General features: G+C 35.3%; 1 protein-coding gene across 13 annotated transcripts in view; it reads right to left on the bottom strand.

Moving 5' to 3' along the window:
• The window catches only part of TRDN (triadin), a 233,563-nt gene that overhangs the window by 171,514 nt on the left and 39,354 nt on the right, over positions 1 to 22,695 (bottom strand). For 12 of the 13 annotated variants that reach the window (XM_088053842.1, XM_088053833.1, XM_088053836.1 and 9 more), the window contains 3 exons: positions 17,421 to 17,468; positions 10,769 to 10,906; positions 8,710 to 8,736 (listed from right to left, as the gene is read on the bottom strand). In XM_088053842.1, the coding sequence (XP_087909968.1) occupies positions 8,710 to 8,736; positions 10,769 to 10,906; positions 17,421 to 17,468 (213 nt within the window). The remainder of the gene's footprint in view (positions 1 to 8,709; positions 8,737 to 10,768; positions 10,907 to 17,420; positions 17,469 to 22,695) is intronic. The other variant, XM_088053840.1, reaches the window with a different exon arrangement.

Raw genomic sequence — 22,695 nt, 5'->3', positions numbered from 1 at the left:
AGAGCACAGCCCCACATGATAGGGCATGAGGAGATTCTCCTGGTTCCCTTCCTTGTCTGCCTTTGTGTTTCTGATTTTGATTTTTTTGTTACATCCTTTTTTATAACATAGTGAAATGGATAGCATTATTCTCAGCTATTTCAGTTTTATTGTGTTATAATAGCATCTATGAGCCTTAGCCTACATGAATTACTTTAGGTACCACATGGAGCTCTAACACAGTATAAATATCTCATCTCTATAACACAGGAGTTCAGACTTAGAGGGATACATTTCTTCTCGTACTGGGAAAGCACAGCCTTGCATCTTGCTTCATTAGAGGATAAAATGGTGAGTAGCATTCTGGCATTGTTAGAACAGCACCCACACCTCATCCTCTGAGTTTCCATCTTACCGATGAAATATACCTTTAAAAAAATCCCCAAAAGCATTTTAAAAGTGTCAATGATATAAGAGACAAAGTGGGAAAAAAAAAAGAGTCCCCATTTGAAAGGCAAGGATGCTTTACCTAAGGTAACCCAGGAAGTCAGCAAAAGAACTGGGAGTTTACCTCTGAACTTGACATTCAGCATTACCCTCCATGCTTAAAGCCCTCCTGTTTCTACTTAAATACTGCAGCGAAGAAAGAATGCAGTTTTGATGTATCTAGTGTTTTTAAGGTATAATTAATCAGATTGAATTTTCTATGAAATGAGAACAGATTTTTTTCCTAACAAATTTTACCAGCTGGTGATCTTCATAATCTGTTGCAGGTAATACAATGATACATACCTTAGGTGCTTTGACATTCTCTCTCTTACAAATATCTAAGCATGAAAAGGAAAATGAGTTCAACTCAGAATCTGGTGAGCCAGAGGTTAATAATTTGCTTCTGAGCAGTTAAAATCCTTACAGCTATTGCCAGCAATTTAGTGGGGCTATATCCTTGCTAGTTTATCAAGACTAATTGGTAGCAGGCAGCTGATTATCCTGGAGAGTTGGTGGAAACAGATTCTGAGGGCAAGGCCAGAGTGAATGGTGTTAAGAACTTTAGAAGTTGAGAGAGATGTCATTTCTAGTGTGTTTTTAGATGCTGTCTGTGTGAAGAATTGTAGTCAACTCTCTTGCTGTTGGTATCCTCAGGAGAAATTTGCAATTGTGCAGCTGATGTCTATTTTTAATCTAGATAGTACCAGCTGGTGAGGGTGACAGCTATCCTTGAGGGGCTAGGAGGAGAAGAAAGGAAGCTGTGCATCAGAGCAACTTCTATCTAACAACTAATACATCAAGTAGCTGTACTCTATAGGCAAGAAAAACCTCACAGAAAAACAAAAAAACACCTTGCAACAGGAAGAAAATACCAGAGACCAAAAAAACCCCAAATAAAACAACAAAAGACAGCGTAACTGAAGGCCTCAAATACCAGCATTCAGTATTGGAAAGTCTGAATGACACATGACTTATTCAGGTGACTTCCCTACCAGCTTGACAGTAACACAGTCTTATCCCCAGTGTTTTCTCAGATCTCACCTCTTCTGGGGATTCAGAGCAACTTCAGGCTGGGGTACATAATAACTTTTCCTGAAGTCGTGTGCCACAACAGCTTACTTGAAAATGCAACAGGGGACCAATTGCTCTTATCAATGAAAATGCTGAACAGTTTGTGTGTTCATCTATCACATGAAGCACCAGACCACTGTGCCTGTTAAATATGATTTCAGAATTTTTTATCCACCTCTTTGGAAATTACAAGTTAGAGTGGGAATAAAGGTTTATTCCTTCTTGGGAAAGGAAGGCTCAGTTTAACAAGGCAAATGGAACTTGACATCGTACATAACCTGTCCTTTCCTTTCCTTCCAAAGCCTAAATAATTTATTACTACTACTACTACTATTATTATTATTATTATTATTATTACTGTTATTACTATTATTTATTTATTTATTTATTTTAGTTTTGTTTTCCCCTGCTAAGGTTTTCATTTGAAACAGAAAAACAATATCTTATGCAAAAGGTTTTACAGGGAGTGAGGTACTTGCAATTATCTTTGACTAATTGTCCTGTAAGCAGCATTGGTATTCTTCAGGTTGACCATATGCAGACTTTTTATGGTGGAATTTTAATGACTGGGCTTTTGAAAGAACTGAAAGTGGAAGATATTAAAAGATTTCAATCCTAAACAATTAAACATAAAGTTAAGTTTTATTCTTAATACATATAAAGATGTTAAGGCTGTGTTTTTCATTCCCAGACACCAGTCCTGTACCTTGGTTCTAAAATCTAAAACGAATTCTACTTATACTTTGGTTAAAATTAAAAACAAAAAAACAAAAGACAGACAACCTCTTTCCTCAAACAAATTAGAGATGGAGCCACCTGATCAAAACCAGATTTTATTTTCCTCCAGTGGAACATGAAATTGTATTGGCATGCTTCTGAGAAAAATTATATATACAACTATACCTAAAATCTCTAATCTTGATTAACAGCAAAGAAATTTTTGTCCATATGAATCTATTTAATTGTTGTTTGGTTGAGGTTTTTGGGGTTTTGTTTGTTTTTGAAAAGTGTTAAAAACACAATAAAAAGAAATCAAAAACTCAGTTACTCTGCCAAGATTTCAAAAACATGAACTCTGCAGATTCTACCTTACTGTATTTAGTCTGTAAATAGTCATTTCTTCACAAATTTAATCACTTTTGGATCCAATTGACTTTATTTTAGGGGTTTGGCATGCAGAAGAGAGAAGTTTCTGTGGGTCATGAGCATGGGCTCCATTTGCTACATCCTCTCCTTGGCACAGCAGTAGCTGTGAAGGGACCTGAGTTCACTCAGAAATCTGCAAGAAGCCCAGTTTTGATGCTGTGGGTTTAAATGAATTTTGGAATTGTTCATCTTCCAGGTCAGACACAGCAGGCTCCAGGCAGTGGGGATCTGCTTAATGTCCTCTCAGAGTGAGAACCTGACCAGAGATCCATTACTGGGGCACAAATTAAGATTTCCACAAAGACTGCATGGATATCTTCACTTAAGTTTTCCCCTGATTTAAGAGGCTAACTTTACCACTTCTACACTTCTGTCTAGGTCCCTACTACCTTGTGGCCCAAAGTTCTCTCTGTCTCTTTTGAAATACAGCTGGTAAGCTTGGATTGAAAAGTTTCAGCTCAAGTTGAAAAAAAATCACAATTCTGCAAAAGGCAAAAGAACTATAATTGAACATCCCAGTACCCTGGTGGTATATTGCCTTTTTTCATCTGTGTAATATGAAAAATATTTTCTTTTATAAAATACTATTTTATGGTGGATATGCTATTGCTGTATTGATCAAAGTAAAACCAGATGAAATTGTTAAAAGAACATTAATAGCAGAAATGGTTGTCACAAAAATGAAAAATGCAAAAAAAACCAGTATCTGGAAAAGCAGTTTAACATCTGAGAATTGAACCAATCAATGATTTCCATCTTTTAACACAGGGTGCACTTTACACAAAGATATGCAAAATGCTTTATAGTAAAGTGTAGCCTAGGGAGACAGCAAAAGCCTTTTAGTGAGATCTTTAATAGCAACTCATACACAGAGAAGTGAACATTACCATACAGCCACATAAAAGAAACTGAATTCAGAAGGCATTATCAGTACAAATAAGTATATACTCTAGGGATGAATGAAACTGCATAATTAATTTTAAGACACATATATAACAACCACACTGGTAACACAGCTTTCAGGTCGCATTTATGGTATTCTGAATTTATTGTCTCTAGTTCATCTCCAAACTGTCTATAGCCTTGGGTTCACAAGAAGTTGTAGATGGATTAAAGCCATGCAAACACTGTCTCCCTTCACTGGGGAAAATGCTTGGAGTATGGAGAACTCCCTTGGGAAATTATAACTATATTTTTAACAATTCTGATACACTTCCTGAGACATTTGCACTGGTCAGTCTAGGGCAGCAATAAGGACTTCTGTCCCATCCACTGAGTCAGCTGGACTTTTGGTACAATCATACATTCTTAGGCACTTTAATAGTTGAAAACAATCTGACACACATGATAAATTGTAGGACTAACAATTTAATTATTTGTCAGTATGTTTTCCCTACCCTGCCTGGATACTGAGAACAACTCTTTTTAGGTTTGTACAGGCTATCATTTCAAAACTACTTTCACATACAAATTAGAAAACCCCCTGCCTATCTAGGGAGGTTGTTCTTTCCTCTCCCCTCTCTCAGGCAAATCTGTTGTATATGCTTACTTGATCACTACACCAAAAGACGATGCAGGAAATTGTCTGGTCCGAGAACCTTTCCTTTTGGGAGCACTTTGTTAGCACAAATCAATAGCCAGATCTGAACAAGCCAATATATTGTGCTGAGTAAATTCTGACTGGCCTAACCTTGGGGTGGAGAAGGGGTTAATAGGAGTGGGTGTCTGACATCGGGTCTGGGGGACCTGCACCTTGGCCAGAGCCACCGAGGGTGAGTCAGTGTAACTGACCATTCCCTTAGAAGCTGACACATCTTTCAAGAGCATGATGTGTCTTCAGCATATTAATAACCAGCCTAATACTCTGGCAGTGATACTGTCATTTGAAGTGAAGACGGATGGATAAGGTGCTTTGCCAAAAAGTTTATTTGTCTTTTACAAAATTTCTTGCAACCTTTAACAGAAATTTCTAGTCTATGTTGGCTTTTTGTTGTATTTTATGATTTTTTTTAATCACACTTTCCTAAGAAACAAAAACCCCATTCTTCTGTCTCACATATAAGCTACCTCACAGAAAATTAGAGATCCACCTCTACCTGAAAGAAATGTTTCTTTTGATTGTTAGTAAGAATAATCTTATGCCAATAATAAAAATTCTTGGTAGTACAGAGATGAATAACTGTCATGATGGTGCTTTATTTCTTTCTCTGCTTTTTAATTGAATAGTATTCATAGAAATTAAAATTATTTTCAGTTTGATAAAGGCCTTTTTAGGCATTGTTGTCAATGTTGAAGTGTTTGCACTTCTTTACTATTTACAGATCTTTATTTCCAGCATTGTGTTTTCTCAGCTCTTTTCCAAACTCACAACTGAGGCCAGCAGTATCCACAAAAATAAACAAAACCAACAAACAAACAAAAAGAAACCCACTTTCTTTTTATAGCAACAATTACTAGTAAAAACCTACAGACAAACAGCTTTTAAATAATAGAATATGTCTATAAAGGTAAAACTAACCCTGAAAAAATGAACAAGATTATCAGTCATGACTATTATAGAAAAAAAATGAAACTAAAAGCAAATTAAGCCTGAAAGAATTAAACTTCTCTGTGTTTTGTGAAAATGCCCTATCGTTTTTGTATGTTGACAATATGCATTGTTAAAGACTAAAAAGTCCCTTCCAGAATAATCTTTTACTATGTCCACTGCTTTGCCAGACAATATTAAATGTTCATTCTTTTCCAATTATTGAAGATAAATATTAGTGATAAGACTTGAACTAGAAAAAAATAATTGCAATAAAAAAAGGGTTCTTGAGAGATATTTTCGTATCTTCTAAAGGATTCTGAAACTGATATTAATTCCATTGCCTGTGGAAGACCATTGTCATTACTTGTACTTCTATTATCTTTGCTTTTAATTTACATCTCTAGGAAAGTGATCTTTGCTTTCTTTGGGATCATAATTATGATTAGACTTTCCTTCTTTCATGGTAGACAATGTCCTTGCCACTCCCCTTGAAGTTTTTTTTCTAATATGCAATTGTTTTGTGATACCAGCAATCTTATTTTTTCAGTTACTATATTCCATTATAAAGTAAGTTCTGTGCAAACATTTTAGCATTCATAAAAGCTGCTAGTCAGCCGAGCAAAAGAGTGGAGGCTTGTCCATTCACTAAAAATAGACATAGAGATTTTTCAAAAATTCTCATTGTCTTCATGGATACCACAATAACTGTGAGTTAGATCCAATACAAGTACTTAAATATCAGGCACAGAAACCATAGTGCAGATTTCCAGAGTGAAATTTGAAAAGGTTTTCCATAAAAATGTGAAAAATGTCAATCTGTTCATATTCTAGAGACAGCAGTGGTGTACTGCACAATTTCACCCGGTTGTTTTTTTCAGAAGGATCCTTCATAAAGCTACAGATGAAATTGCTGCTCAGAGTAGAAGGCATTTTGATACAGAAATGGCTCTTTATATGTAGGCAGAGAAAACCCCATAATCAAAAATTTGGTTCTAATTTCACGGAACAAACTAACATTCTAACACCCAGAAATCTCCAGATCTATTTGCATAGATGGTCCTCTTTTGGGTCCAGCCCTAACAGCAGCAACATGGAAAAAAAATCACCAATGCAGTGTCTTGTTTTGTTTTGCTTTGTTTTGTTTTAGAAAGCTTTTCTTCTGGAAGTGTTATTTATGGACCATGTAAATGACAGCACAAATTAGTTAAGAAAAGCTGCTTGGAGAGATCTGCACCTTGTGCTCAGGGGAACAGATTGTGATGTTTGTGAGAGTGCTACCTGCAGGAGCTCACCTGAGCCCTCAGCTCACCTGCCAGGGCTTTGCCTTCTGCACTCACGAGCTTTAGTGCTGGGACAGAATTTTGCTGTGCCTAAGCAAAAAAGCTACACCACAGGGCTCTCAGAAAAGTGTTTAGCCTTAGACCCTTAAGGCAATTAAGCTCTTTTTTTTGTTTTTACAGTTTTAAGAGAAGTCTGCAGAGAGACAGGAACACCTCTGAGGGGCTGAGAGGTGCCTGTCACTCAGGAGACGCACACAGTACTCTGCACTGGTGTTTCCAAGGGACCCGTGGCTTCAGGCCACATATGTTGTATTTCTGTAGCCCAGTAAAAGAGGTGACAAAATCAAGTATAAACAGGATCCTGGCTGCCAGGATGAAATGGAGACCTCCAGTCACCTAGAGATGGTAAGTTATTTGAGGATGTTGCTATGTGAAAGCTTATGGCGTTACTTATGACTATCTTCAGCAGACCTGGTCAAGAGAAAGCATTGTGCAGGGAGAGAAGGATGAGAATGCTTATACTCTAAAAGACAGAGGGAGAATCTTGAGCACACATCCAGGAAGTGGAAAAGCCCAATCAAAATTTGTTTTATTGTTCAGACAGGTGAAACATGTTTGAATTTGGGCCTTTTCTCATCTGTGTGTCTCCGTTATCCTGTAAGATACCAGATCTGGAGAAATCATCAGCTCCTTATCTGTTTCCTTTAAACCAAAGATAGAAGACTCTCTCAGGATTCATGTCCACAGCCAGGCTGTGAGCTTTGAATAGTGAGGAAAACATTCCCAGCCAGCAGTTAGATACTCAGCTCCTAGGATAGAGCAATTTTAGGTCCAAACAACCATATCATCACTTCCAATTGCTTACAATTTAAACAGCCTTCAGCTTGTTTAGGTGACGTCTCTAAATTCTGTTTCTACAGCTTTGTGTCCCAGTGCAATAGCGGTAAGGACTATGTCACTGATTTCCAAAGAAGGGATTGCAATGCTGAGCATGGTGCTGTCCACAGTGGTTTTATGGATTATGCCTTCCTAGCCATGAAGCAGCAGCACTTTCAGCTTAGCCCCTACACTGGCCTGTGGTGAGAAGACACATTGCACCCATGTACAACTTGCCAACAATGTGCTAGAGCTTCAGACCCTGTGCACCTTCTGCAAAATTAAAAATGCACCTATGTCTATAGGAAAAGAGACAGAGTGATGCTGAAAGTTTTACCATTCTTACAGGTGAATTAAAGAGATGGAATATTTTCTTACACTATAAGTTTTCCTAACATGAGGAGTCATCAATAGAAAGATAAATTGGTCCTGATCTTAAAACCTAATAATTCCTTGGATTGCAGATTGAGGCTGACAGAATGTTTCATTAAATAGAAGCCTAATCCAGTTCAAATTAACTTCAGAGAAAACTGGATTGTAATCTCAGAAGCAACTGAGGTGATAGATTCCTCAATATGGGCATTTACCTCTTGAGAATTTGATGGATACCAAATTCAGTTCACATAGGGCTGGTTACACATCCTACTATTCTCAAGCTTTGCTCAATATGGAAAAAAAAATTACACCCTAGTTTTGAAAAGCTTTACATTCTATCATCAGTAATTCCAGCCTTCTAATACATTTGCATTTTGATTTAATAGAAGTTAAATGTAAGTTTTATGTTTCAGAAAAACTATTTCAATATCTGTAAAGATTATAATATAAATCCTATTTCCTTAACTTGTCTGTTTTAAAAATTCAATGATAACTAAGTAATTTTTTCAGAAGATTATGAGGCAGTCCTTTCTTTAAGGGTCTCTGCTGGCTTCAGGTAAAATGCTTGACAGTACCTCATCATTATTTCTCACTAAATATACTTTCCATATTATTATTCCTGAACTTTATTTCTGTCCAGACATACATATAATTCCTTGGCATTAACAGAAGTCCCAGAAAGCATGACAAGGATATAAATAATATTTCTATAATTCTATTTTTATATAAAAAAAATTCAGATTTTCTCAGTAATAATGAAATAGTCAGGAATTCTTACAGACCAACAAAAAGCTCAGCAAATATTATTATTTGTGTTTTGCATTTAATGAATTTGTTAGAGCACAACTAAAAAGGTTAGTAGACTGCCATGTAACTATTGACAGAATTCATACCACAGATACACAGTTAATTCTTAAAATGATTACAAAATATTTTCCCTCTATTATTAAACAACTGACCAACCTTTTTTCAGGGAAGGTTCCACTTCACCTAAACCAAGAGAAAAAAACAGATATCAGAGAAAAGATTAAAAAAAAAAAACAAAAAAAAAACCAAAACCAAACCAAACCAAAAACCAAAAATCAAAAACCAAAACCAACCAAATAAAACAAACAAGAAAAAAAAACACAAAACAAACATAAAAACAAAAAACACCAAAAAAAGCAACTCACATTCCTTTTCATGTTGGATCATTTTTTTCAAAAAATCATTTTTTTTTATATGCTAAATGACAAGTATCTATTCTGAGATTTTTGATTTTTCATAAAAAAAAAAATCTATCTTGACATAGAGCTTTGGGAAGATAAATTAGTTACTTAGCAGTAGCTAAGGAAGTATCCACATCTCTAGCTGTGCTTCTGAAAATTAAGTTGTGACTACAATTAAAAATATGCTTTACTTTATGCATGTTTTCACTTTTTAAGGAAAGGCTCATTGGTTCTTTTTAAATTCCAAATAAAGTATATACGAAATTTAGCAAGATTGTAAATCTAGCAATGCTTCCAGTTAAACTCAAGGCAAAAAATAATCCATTTTACTTTAACTATAAGCACTTGATTTTGGCAATATGTAATCGCACCTCCATATAGGGCACAGAATTTGAAGAAGTGATCCTGAATGAGTGGCTAGTGTGCAGCCTCAGCTGCTCTGACTACAGCACAGAGTGGGCACGGTGCTCAAAACACTTAATTTTTATGATATACTGCAGTAAGATGCCTTACTGCCTATTCACACTCCTGGTTGATGAAGAAATTCCACTTGGGTGAAATACTGCCAGAGTTAAGGTTTCCAAATCTAGTGAACATCAGATCTTGCTTTTTGTCTCTCAGGTATTTTATGACTTTTCCTACTGCCATTAACACCTAGACATTCGAGTGTTTGGAAGTTTGCACATGCTTTGGGAGCTATGAAATGCTAAAAATGCACACTGATCAAATTTTAGCAAGCTCTCTATATTTCATCTTTTCTGTTTGTCAACCTTTGGAGAGACTGGCTTTCTGCTAGTTATAAATCATATCTCAGAGTAGGATGCCCAATTCACAGAGTCACACAAAGCAGCCTATCTATTAGCATTCAGATACGGTGTTATATAAAAAGCTCATGCTTTTTATATATGTTTATATATATGCTCACATATTTAAAAGGTAAACACTTTGTAATATCGCTCAGGTTTCTGAACAAACGAGTAGAAGTCAGTTTCAGTACATGTAGCTTTTTAATTATATTCTGGTGTAGCCAAATGGAATATAAAATAAACTACCGTGAAATGAAGATGTCACTCCTACACTTATCGCTTGTCAGAATGACCAATATGATGTGACATGATGATCCACTACTGACTGTGAGCAATCTCTGCTCATACTGGGAAACTAGAGTTAATTTTTTTTGTTTTTGTCTTTTGTTTTTTATTAAAAGAAGGAGAGTAATCAAAATATTAGTAATTTGCTTTCATTTATCTGATTATCTCAGATGAAGAATGGTACTGTAACAGCAGAACTATAATTTCTAGTAAACTGAATTTTTTGCAATACACCATCCAAAATCCTGTAAGTTCAATTGAAATGTCATATATTTTTTTTCTTTTCAATATATTGCCCATTATCATTATGTCAAATTAAAAAATGTTCTAAATTTCTTGAAGAATCTTGCATATTTTCCAGGGTTCTTTAGATTCTTGGATTAAAAGAAAATAGTTATTTCCATTCTCTGAAGCAATATCCTATTGCATATTTTGGCTGTAGCTTTGAAGTTGTATATAAATTAGTGCTCTTCTCTTCAAGATGTAATAATGGTAATATTTAATTCCGAGAGTTTTTCTGTAATAGTACATTAAACATGAGATGAAAGCTAACGAAGAGACCATTTTACTGACTGGAGTAGCCGCTGGATGCTTTATTAGCAACAATGTTCATTTCCCTTTTGTTTGACCTTCTTGTCTGTGAGGTTAAAAGCTGAGTAAGCCATTTTAATGCGTGTAAAACAGCAGTTAGAGCGGTTACAGAAGTCTTTACGTTACAAATACCTTCATCACTGTCATCATCATCACTCCATACGATGTCAGACAGTAAAGAAAAAAAGCCATAAATCCAATCAGAAGACTCTTCCAGTGTCTCATGAATGATTCTCAGTGGTTCTGTGCTGAGCTTGTGAACAGATCTTCCTGAGTGCAGAGTTTAAAACAAAAGCGATTTGAAAAACGAACCCAAACCAAACAACTGCTTCAGTAATAAAAGTTAATCTTCATTTTATACAGGACTAATTATACTACCTCTTTCAGCAGATACAAGGATTGTGAATGTTAATTTTTATTATTCAAGCATTTGAGGACAGCTCTCCTTCCTGCGGAAGACTGGTACAAACTGTATCTTACTGCACTTGCTGTTCACAGAGTAATTAAGGACCCAGTGTTTAATTTGGTCTGATGTTGTTCTCCAAACTCTGGCTCTCCTTCTGAGGTTTGGTTGGGAAAAATATAAGTATAGATGTCTTTCTAATATTCTTAATTTTAGATAAATTCTTCATTTCAGCCCAGTTTTTAATCTGACTCAGACCTCCTGCCTCTTGATGCCCATCTAGGATTCAGTCCCACTCATGTCATATCTCCCCACTGAGATCCTTCTTTCACGCAAGTATTGGCTGAATAAATTGCTGAGCCTTGGATTAACTACAAAGATAGGTCATGTCATTGTCGTGGACCACACATACAGGATGGGAAGAAGAAAGCTGTGCATACACAAGCTGAAATTAACCTGAGTTCATAATAAACAGGGATGCAAATCCAGATAGTGGCACAGAGACAGCTGCTTTCAAACACATTCTCCTGTGGTTCTGGTTCCTCTTTCACAACTTTTCTAGAATTTCTTTCAGATACACTTGTGCACATGTGCATACTTAACTTGTTCTGGTCTTACTGCCCCTGTAGACAAGCAAATTGGGGAACAAGGGAGCTGTGCAGTGTCATGTCCTTCACTTTCCTGGAACCTCTGATGGAAGTGAGACTTCTTCTCCACACTGTATCCACACTCAGGCAGTGCAGCCATCAGTGGGTAATACTAGTATTCCCTTAAAGGCTTCTCCACTTGGGATTTCACCAGATTTCTCTGTACCTGACACACTACTTCAGAGGGACTTTCCAGCCTCTGACAGCTTTTCTTCTGTCTATTCTGTACAGCAATTTCCTATTTTCTTGAACTTTATACCAAACATTGCTTAGGAGGAGGGACAACCCTCATTCAGTCTATGTTACTGCCCACTGTACTTGAAACTGCAGACTGATTGCCTGGTCTGTGCAAAGCTTTTCTACAGATATAAACCACTGAATGTAGACTATAAATGTGATCTGAACTTTTGGCCTAGTCTTGTTCCTAAGACTTTCGATAGAAATAGGTACGCTGAGTTTAATAGTATCAAGGTGGGAACCATACCTCGGTTTCACATTGTCTTTCTGCAGGTAAATATTTTAGCAGGAGGCTAAAGACAAGTCTCTTCAGAACTACTTCTGATTGCAGTGTTCTGATTCACAAACCAAATCAGCATTAATCAGAAACAGTCTCACATGGACTTTCAGGCTAAAAATCATGCAAGGTGCCAGCTTAAAGGAACATTTTCAGTGACAGCAGTATGAACAGTTATTTTATAAAAGTGTTGTAATGAAACTTAGATGTAGCTTTATTTGAAATAGAAATCCATTACTAAATAGCTCATTTTATTTCTAATTAATTATTCTGAAACACAAGAGACCAGGCTGACTTCTTATTGGTTTGCACCTGCTTTTGCAAATGCAGACAAAAGAAATATTGTTGTTAATATTTTGTAAATATTGTATTTTATAGGTATATGCTGCTGAACAATCTGACACATCAAATAAATTAAAGATGTGTCATGATGCAATGACATAATTGCAAAGAAATTAATTTAGTGTACTACTGTGCACACCATTTTATTCAGAAAGATTGAGTAGTAAACCAACAAATATCTACTTTGTTTAGCATGACACTTATTTGTTTGCATTGTATTAATGCATTGGGTTGTAGAGATTTAATTTTTTCAAGTGATTTGCCACAAGTTGTCTTCTCAAGCGTTAACCAGGATAACATATACCTCTACTTAGGCTCTTAAAAAGTAAATTTGTGACCTGACCCCTGATGCCATTTGCACTTTTTTCTAATCTAGAAGTGCTAAGGAGTCAAAGTGGACTGATAGAATGGACATGGCCAGAGGTGTCTTAGAATAATCAAGATTTCGATTCACAAGCAGGGATGGTTTAACTTTGGACAGCTGCCTCGATTTTCAGTGTGGCTGTCCACCCTCCTTTTACCCACTGGTTGCTCAGGGAAGGCTCAGTTGCTTTTACAGCCACAGGTTTTTACAGCCACAGGGACTACAGCTGTAAACTAGACAAGAACTGGTATCAATTTATTTTAACATACTGGTCTATCAACTAGAAGTTCAAGACCTGCTTCTGCTTCACAGGTAGCAGAGCTGTCCCCCCTGGGCAGGCAAGGGAAACGCTCAGAGAAGTGCAAGATCAAGAGCAGAGGAAATTATTCCAACCACCCCAAGGCAAGCCATCTTTGCTGATGAATCAGTCTTCAACATCATATCCTGGTCTTTAATTCATAACATCTTCATACCACACTATGAAAAGGGATTAGAAACGATAAGTGTCCAGAGGCAAAATTGTGTGTTCAGTCATGCCTATGCTAACAGGCCCAAGTTGCAAATCCTGTTTGATGTAGAAAGTTAAATCAGTTTGGAGCTGCGCAGAGGACACTTTATTGGTGTTTGCAAAATTAAATTTTGTATTCAAACATACTGTGAGCTCACTTGAGATCTGAAACAAGTGGCACAGACATGGGAAATCATATCCTTTTGCACAGACCTTCTGTTTAACTTGTGTTGCATTTCCAAAATTTTTTAACAGTAGTGCTAATAGCAATGATGTGTTCTAGAATTCTTAAGAACACCTCACAGAGTAATGTTGAAGTGAAAATTATGACTGATTAAATCCATGCTTTTAGTTCTCCCTACAACTTTGACGATACCAGGTGCTACGAGGTCTGTAGCAGAATGAAATACACTAAAAACAAATGAAATTAAACAATTCTGGTGTTAACAAATACAGAGAAAGATTCAATTTACCTCACACACATGCAAAGGAAGACAACCATTTCCACAAGACTTGCATACTCTTGCTTTAAAAGCAAAGCTGAAAGAATTCAGATTTTCATAACAAAATTTGAACTTGATATTTTTTAATTTAGAGATGTTCAGCAGTTGAAAAACATGATGAGATTTTCTTAGTCATCTTGTAGTCAACATATTCAACTGGATTATCGGTCTTCTATCCAGTTTGTAATTTCTTAGCAAATCTTAGAAGACTAATTATTTTAAAAGTGAGCTCACAATATATTTCTTTTGATAACATATGGTGCATAATATAGAATTTTAACTAATCTGTAGCTGTAACTAATATAATTATAGACTAATATAATTAATCCAAGCTGTAATTAATACATCATCATATAAAATCCATTGCTCTGGAAATAGAGTGCGCAGGACTTTGAATTTAAATTTTAAAGAGCCTTTATCTATACAGAATACTTCTCAGATAGATACAGATGTGTGAAGTTTTACCTTTGTTTTACTTTTAGATAAGGATTGAGCAAATTTTTTGTCTTAGATAAAATAGTAAATAATTAATAAATGCTTGTTGAAGGAGGGGAAGTAAATGGTTCCTGAGAAGGTTAAGTTCAGACATTGAACATACAATTGATACTGAAGAATTTAGTTGACACTAGGCAATTACCTTTAATCACAGTTTAATTTCAGATTATCCTATTTAGTGAAATATACCTGAAAGGGTACTGAATCCCTGATGGTTCCTAAACTCCCTCAAAAGCCAGTGCAGAAAGACATATTGTGACCTTCAGAAGGCAAGTCTCTCTTTTTCCCCTGAAATCTGTTTAAGGGTTACATGAACTAATTTCCAGAGATACTCACTCCTTCCGTTGACTAAAAAAGAAGTCTGAAGAATTAGCATGGACATGTCACCTTATTTTCATATTACTGAGGTATGTGACATGGATCCTGCTAGTGATGCTGTTTCAGATTTAAATCCTTCTTGTTATTGTACACTTTGGCTAAGCACTTAGATTTGTAGCTTTACATTCATAATTAATTTCAGGTCTATACAACTATTCTCCTTGATAAATTACTTACATTCCAGAACAGCACTGATTCCACAAAAATGCTTTGCTAGAACACTTTGTTTGTCAAAGGCTTTTATTACTTGGCACAGTATAAAAGATGCTTTTCAGATCAGTAAAAGTTCATCTTTTTTTGTGCTGGGATGTTCATTGCTATGAGAACAGTACCAGTTTTGTTGTTTTCTTTTTGGAGGAAACATCAGAATTCCAGAACCTTCTGGAAAATGCGGAAATTTGGAAGAGTTAAAGCAGACAGAGGAAGAATTCCAATCAAATGGGAGGAATTTGTATATTCTCTTACAAAGAAACCTTATTGTAGGACAACTCAATTGAATTTGATTGGAGAATATTTGTTAGCTGTTGGAGATATCTGGAAGATTATTTGGATTTTCTATACTAAACATATGCAAATATCTTTAAAATAATTATTTAGGAAGTCGTTTCAGATGTGTTGTATGTATTAAATACTTCTTAAAAATCCCTATGTAATTTGAAGCAGCACATTAAGTGTTACAATTCCTTGTAGTTCTCTAGCATTACTAATACAGAAACAGTAATTTGATTAAAAATGTGAGAACAACAATTCTGAACAATTCATTTCTTCATTTCTGAAGTCTTCCTGGCTCACAATCTTAATTTTAAATGCAAATTTCTAACCTTAATGGTAATTAGTAACTCACACTTAACACAGCTACTTGAAACCAGGCAATGGCAAAGTTCTCAAGTCCTGCAATTGGCATTAGGTATGTTCTTGTTAACAAGAAGATAGAATGTAATTTTCATAATGTGACAAATTATTTTTTAACAGAAAACCTTTTTTTTTTTTCAATCAGGACTGATAATGGGTACTTTAAAAGTGATTTTTGGATACAAAAATTGAGTAATCACATAGTATGATTTGCTGTAGCCTCTAGAGCAAATTTAGTTAAGTTTAATAGTCTGTACCATTTATTCCTGTGAAGTGTACAACAAAAAGTGACTAATTGATTATCTGTGCAAATCACTTCAGTCATTATTCAAGTCTTAGTAACTCTGACAGAAATGTAACTTCCTATCAATCTTTTTTAGCTTGTCAAATAGTTAAATGTTTACTCAGAGTTGAACCTATGTTAAGGCAGCTTTTTTTTTTTTTAATGAATCGTAGCAAATTAGTTAATAATTGTTGGATTTTCATCAATTACATATTTTGACTCCAGTGAATTGAATGCAATTAAGTTACAAATGATGGTAATTATCTGGTGCAAAGATTGATCTATGAGATATAAACTAATTCATTGACACTGACAAGGTACAGCTGATGAAGACAGAGAATTTCTGTTGTGTTTGATAAAATACAAAAGCCTAACAATACCTTGAGATAATAAAACATATGCTATTTTTAGTAAAATATTCTGTTATAAATATAGAGACCTGTATTTTAATTTGAAAGTTTATATATTTGTAAGTTTCTTTCTTTCTAATCTGTGATCTTTTGAAAAGTAGCATCTAACATACTAAACTCAATATACACATAGTCTCCTATTATTAGCATTCCAGTTTATCAACAAAACTGTCCTTAGGTCTTATGTTTCTGTTTCATAGACTAACATTTTTATCAAGCTTAGAGCTCTAGGTCATAAACAGGTAAAACTCTGGTTGGTACCATTGAATTATTAGTATAAAAATACTAATTGAATTTTTAATTATATTACATATAATTATCTGGCAAAGAAAGTGCAGAGTCAGCTTTCTCAGTAATTTCCATTTTATAAGTATGTGTATTGTAAATATTACGACTACAGCCAGTAGCTGTCTCTTTCTAATATCAACCTTAGATAATTATCTGAGGTCACGTTCATAGAGGAAACCTCACCTGAAAGTCAACAAAGAAGCAGTTATAACTAGAATTTACTTGCCAAAACTTAAAAAGAAATTCACAAACTCACAAAGTAACTGAGTAATTTCAGGTCCATTTTATATAGCCCTACATGTTGATAGGACTGTATGTTTAGAATGGGCTTTAAGTGTAGTTTATATGACTTGATTTGATATCAGCTGGAAGGTTTTGATTTGATAGTTCAGATCTTCATTAGGTGGTGTTTTCTGAAACACATTTTATCTAAAATAATTTGAAGCTTCATTTTGTTTCATTCTATGGGTTCACTTCTCTGACTAAGAACACAGATCTCCAGATGAAAAAGCTGTTAGATAATTGTACAACAGCATTTTTAAGGGGTGTTTAAGGTGTAAAATTAGTACCTCAGCTTGACACCATTTCCTGTGACTCTTCTGGCTGGGGGCATCTTTTAGCTGCCAGATCAGTTTCAAGCATGATGTGAAAATGAGGAGTAGGCTGTTGCAAGCCCCAGCCTGGCGGAGTTGGGGTTAGCTGAGAAGCAGTGCTGCCGTGCCCTGGCCTCTGCTCGTGCCCATGCTCTGCTATCATCCACACACATACTCAGAACACTGCAGGCAGAAGGTCTTTACCAGGTGGGAAACAGGGATCATCGCAATGTTGTGAATAGGTGGCTATACCTGATGGCAGCAGGATGAACCCCAGAAAGGTCAATAGGAAAAATGAAGAAACACCATTAGTAATAATGAATGTTCTCAGCTGTCTCTTGGCTAAAGGAAGCACTTAAGGAGTGAAGTGAGGAGTTGTTTAATCTCTGTGGGGCAGCTGTTTTGTGGCAGAAATTTGAATTCATTAAAAAGAGAAACAATGCTGTAGGTGTGAGATAATACAGTGTGAATCACAGCAAGGTAAAAACGTGGTCAAATCACATTATTTTCACAAGTCACAAACAAATTCTATTGCTGAAAAGTATATATAATATATAGGTGATTCTTGTTGAGTTACTTAAATTTCTTTAACAGAAAATAACCAAAGAATGGCATCACAGCAATTGTTAATGAAATGAATTACTGGTTTGTTCGTTTAGAATTAGAAATTTCACAGATACTGTTATACACTGGAAATTTGCTTTGTGTTTTGTGTCTCATGAAGAATACTTAGGCATGAAGTCTCCTCTTAAATCCTTCCCTATACATTGAAGCGGTTTCTGGAATTTCATATTTTCAACTACATAACCTCACAAAGTTTGATCTATCAAAATTTGTCTTTTATACACTGGACCTTTTGGGATGAAAGCAGCACTTGTAATACTGCAATAGTTCATAGACTGTCATTCTTTTCAGTATAAACTCATTTTCCAGGGGTTTATAACTCAGCTATGAAATCCGCTGCAGACTGAAACTTGAGAAACCAGATGTCATCTGAGAAACCCTTCTTTGAACTGGAATTGGGCTTAAATCCCTTTAATGGATTTTATCATGGAAGAGAAAAAATGTTTTGTAGGTTTTAGGTACATTAATTGAAGCCTCATATAATTCAATTAAGAAATTCATTAAGAACTTTGAAATAGATAAGCTGTTCAATCATGCTTTGAATTGAAATTTATAAATACAGCAAGAAATGTCTTGCAGAAGACTGTAGCACTGTTTTGATAAATTCTAAAGTAGGAGGCTTGTCTAGGGCTTTGCAGGTTGGTTTTTTTTAAGTTTTTTTTGCAAATTTTATTTTTTCCATTAAGTTTGCTGGTGGTTTAAACTAATCCAGAAGTGCATTCTTTTTTCTGATTAAATGTAAATGTATTTTCAGTTTTAAAGCTGGTGGATATATAGTCATAAAACACAAGAGCAAAAACAGGTAGTCTTCTTTTTGTAGTTCTTAAAACTTTCCAGTGAACATTAGCCCAACTGGGTGACTACAGTGAGATAATATTAGCGGGGAAAATGTATGTTTATAGGAAATATAATATATTCCCTATAATGATTATATACTCCCCAAGGCCAGACAAAGTCCATCTGTGGCTGCAAGATAGTAATAAAAATGACCACAAGTTCAGGCAGGGAAATGGTGACTTCAGACTGTGTTATTCAGAAGCTACTCTGGGAGGCCCCACAACATTTGGCCAGATGTTTTACATTAACTTAAAAAAGAATTAAAAAAAATATAATTAAAGAAAGCATGTGACTGTATGGGAGCTCCATATACTGTTAACTTCTCATTCCTAAAGGCATACCTCAAAAAAAAAGATCTGCCTTTGCTACAGGTCTCTAAAAAGCCGCTTTATGTGAGCAAAACAAATTATCTCTAACAAAGAGTGTACTCATGGGGTTCTTTTACTTATGAAAACAACATAGCAAGCTCATTCTGCTAAGTGTGTTGTGTGTGTTTTTTATATTTTCACTTATATTATTTTGTAGGTAATTTTTGGTTTCATAGATTTGGTGAGGTTTCATTAGGTTTGATTTAGTCTGGCCTTTAGGTGACTGGCTAAATCACTGTCAATTTACTCTGAATATTGAACACTCTGGATCTGAAATTAGGGGGATGTTAATTAGCTGTAATTGGTCACAGAGATGGCAGGGAATTTTGAAAGCTCTATTAGCCCATTAGCAAATATGGATTCATGGGCAGTCAATCTAAAGGACTAAAATAATCTTAAATTATTGAGTTGCATTTACCAATTAAAATGTGTAATCTAGTTATGTGTACAAGAAATGCATGAAATACATTCATGAGCTATGGAGCCAGTTAAAAAGGTGTGTTTTCTAACACAAAGGATGGAAGTAATGAACTGTTGCAAGGTACACATATAACAAAAATTAAATTTTATTCATTTCTGAAAATATTGAAAATATATGGGATCCTTAAATGTGGCATACTACTTACTCCATAATAGCACACTGCGTACTGCATGAGATTTGTAGTTTCTTCTCTCACATTTTTGAATTGCATGTCATCTTCTTACCGCGTTAGAAATATTTCAGTCATGTCCAGAGTTGTACAATACAGCATGATAGGAATGCAAGCTTTCATTTGATTCCTCAACGAAATGAGCATAATGCACTAAAGCACAACATTGCAAAATTTAATTTCCTTTTTCTGGGTAGATAGAACAGAGGTGAAACTTTCAGTACAGATCTAATTCTTCTCATACTTTCCTCAAAATCCACTGCTAAAGCTAAAGCTGATTTGCAGATTCTATCCCTGCCCTAACTTCTGAATAAACTGACACATAATTGCCCATTTATTTCGTAATCACCCAGGAAGCAAAGCTTTACACGTGCAACCTGTGACACGTGGTCCCCCTGTTATGATATATTTCATATCACAACCAGCACCTCCTGGGTAATACAGAGTGGTATAGAATTTACAGCCATCATGTTCTGGATGTGTAAAATTATGCAAAACTATATCTTAAATCTTTCTACGAGCAGAGCTTGAACCCTAAGACTCCCTCAGCCTCCCTCAGTTCTTTAAGCTACTTTACAAATTCTGAATAAAGATGGCCAGCAAAATGTAATTTACCACATGTACTTTAGGATGAAACTAAACATCTCTTTTTCATATCTTTCTGGGACAAATTTCATCTTATATAAATTGTCAAAAATTCTCAAACTTGATAGTTTATTTATAAAAGAATGTGAAACCATAGCGATCAGGAAACAAAACCTAAGGGTTGGCACTGTAATCACAGAGGCTGGCCTGGAGTTCATACTGATAAATTAAAATAATATATAAGAGCTAAAATACATATACTTTGTGTCTTTTGGAATTGTTTGCATTTCAGATAATGAGAGTAAAATTGTTAATTATTGAAGGAAAGGAATGCTCAGGTTCAAGTTTAGGGTACTTCCTACTCAGCTCACATGTAGTGTTTTCACTGAGCTCCGTGGATCTCTGCGTACTCTTGGCAACATAAGCTAGGGCATTTCACTCCCTGTATTTTCCAGAGGTTAGCAGCTCCTTAGTGTAATCAGGGGGAAAAAAATCCACGTCTATTCCTCAGCCACACATTTCTCTGACTGGTTTACCAGGTCAGCCTGCCCTGCTTTCTGCTGCACTCCCTCCTGCATGGTGCAGTCGCTGCTGTGGGGACGGTCATTTCTGGCACAGAAACGTAGCAGAAGTCCCTGTGGGAGCCCATAGATCAGAATCCTCTGTCACAGCTTTGTAAGTGCCCTTCAGAAATCTGCAGGCTGCTCCTCGGTCACCCTCCTGTCTCCTCTAGGCTGAGTTCAACTCTCCCAGCCTGCCTCATTATATGCTATGCATACTTCCTCAACTTGAACGTCATGGAACTTCAGGTAGAGAAATGGGAAAGAAATTGAATGCACTGGCTTATGAAAGGCAAGTGTTCTTTGAGGAAAAATGTACTGAATTTTCTCTGTTTTATGGAGTTAAAAAGCACACAGCTGAATACAATTTATTTGGCATCTTTCATTTGCATTTGAAAACTAGGAAATTAATTATGCTTGCAAAACTAAATATACAGTCCTGAATATAGCTATTTTCTCTTTTTATGTAGGTCTGTTTTTTCAAAGAACAATATCAAAACCAAGACAAAAAGATTACTGGGTTTTGGATTTAAGGAGCCACTTAGATATATGCTTCAAATTCTACTTTCTATAAGAAAAGGAGACATTACTTCCACTGTAGGCAAGCTGTCCAAAAGTGAAAATCATTCTTGTATCAATAATGCCAGCTACGTGATTCTATGTAAAATCCTCAGCTATTTCCATGGAATTTTTACAAATCAATGGGTTTAACTCAAAAAAAACCCAGTAAGAAATCAGGAGTGAAAAGCTAGGGGTTATGATGACAGCTATGCAACTATTCCTATATGTATATAAACACAGAAAAGAGTCTAATAAATCCTAGTCTAAAGAAGTACAGCAGTTCCTTCTCTTAATGTTTGACCAAGATCTGATTTGAATGCTGGCTTAATTAATCACTTAGGAACAGAAATATTGCTGGGAAGGAAAAGAAACAAACACATGAACTCAAAATAGTAAAGTATCATTTCTCAGAGACCTTCACAAAATAAAAACTCACCCTACAGATTAAATTTTACATTGTTTAATTTCTAAATCGTGGTCTGAAAACGGCAGTTTCCATCAACACTAGTGAGATTTAAGTTCATTTAACCAATACAATGTGAACAGAATTCCATCTGCTTGGAAAGTTTCCTTCAGACTCTGGTAAAAATATGGATTCTTATTATTTAGCATTACCCTGACTTGTTTATTAAGCACGTGTGACCTGACAACCAATTCAGAAATTTCTGAGTTTAAGAGTTTAGTCTGAGTTGTGCCCTAGCTCTTGAGTGTTCATTGAAAACATATTAAGAACTTGATTAACTGACTGACTGATTAATATTTAATATGGAAAAATGAAGCTGAATATGACAATTTCTGTTTCTTGGTTTTTCTCTTTGTTGTAGCATCAAGTGTTTGGTATACAAACAAAAAATCTGATGCTTCTTTTGGAAGGATCTCTCAAAAATAACTTTATGTTTTCCTGGTACTCCAGAGATGTTCTTCTGAAAACAAAGATGAGAAAAAAATTTAGGAAAAGTTTTGTGGTACATTTTCTCCACCTTTCAAGCTCTGTGATGTCTATTGATCCAGGATTTGTTGGTTTCTTTCAAGATCTATATGTGTTTCAAAACCTTTCTAAGTAAATCTTGAAGTAAATATTGATATATAGCAGGACAAAAAAAAAATAAAAATCTATGAATTTATCAGTAAACTAATTAAGTCCAGGAAATTTACTCCAAAACATCAACTCAATTTCTTTTGAATTAAAAGGCTAAGTCCAAATTTCAATTCCTAGTTAATTATTGTGACAGATGCAATAACTTTAGAGCTGGTGTTCTCATTTAAGGAAGACAAGGACCCTAATTATTTGTTT

Source organism: Pseudopodoces humilis, chromosome 3 (assembly GCF_049639895.1).
Source record: "Pseudopodoces humilis isolate 2021_Gansu_Grassland_sample_001 chromosome 3, ASM4963989v1, whole genome shotgun sequence".
NCBI lineage: Eukaryota > Metazoa > Chordata > Aves > Passeriformes > Paridae > Pseudopodoces > Pseudopodoces humilis.
This window is presented reverse-complemented; position numbering and strand designations above follow the sequence as displayed.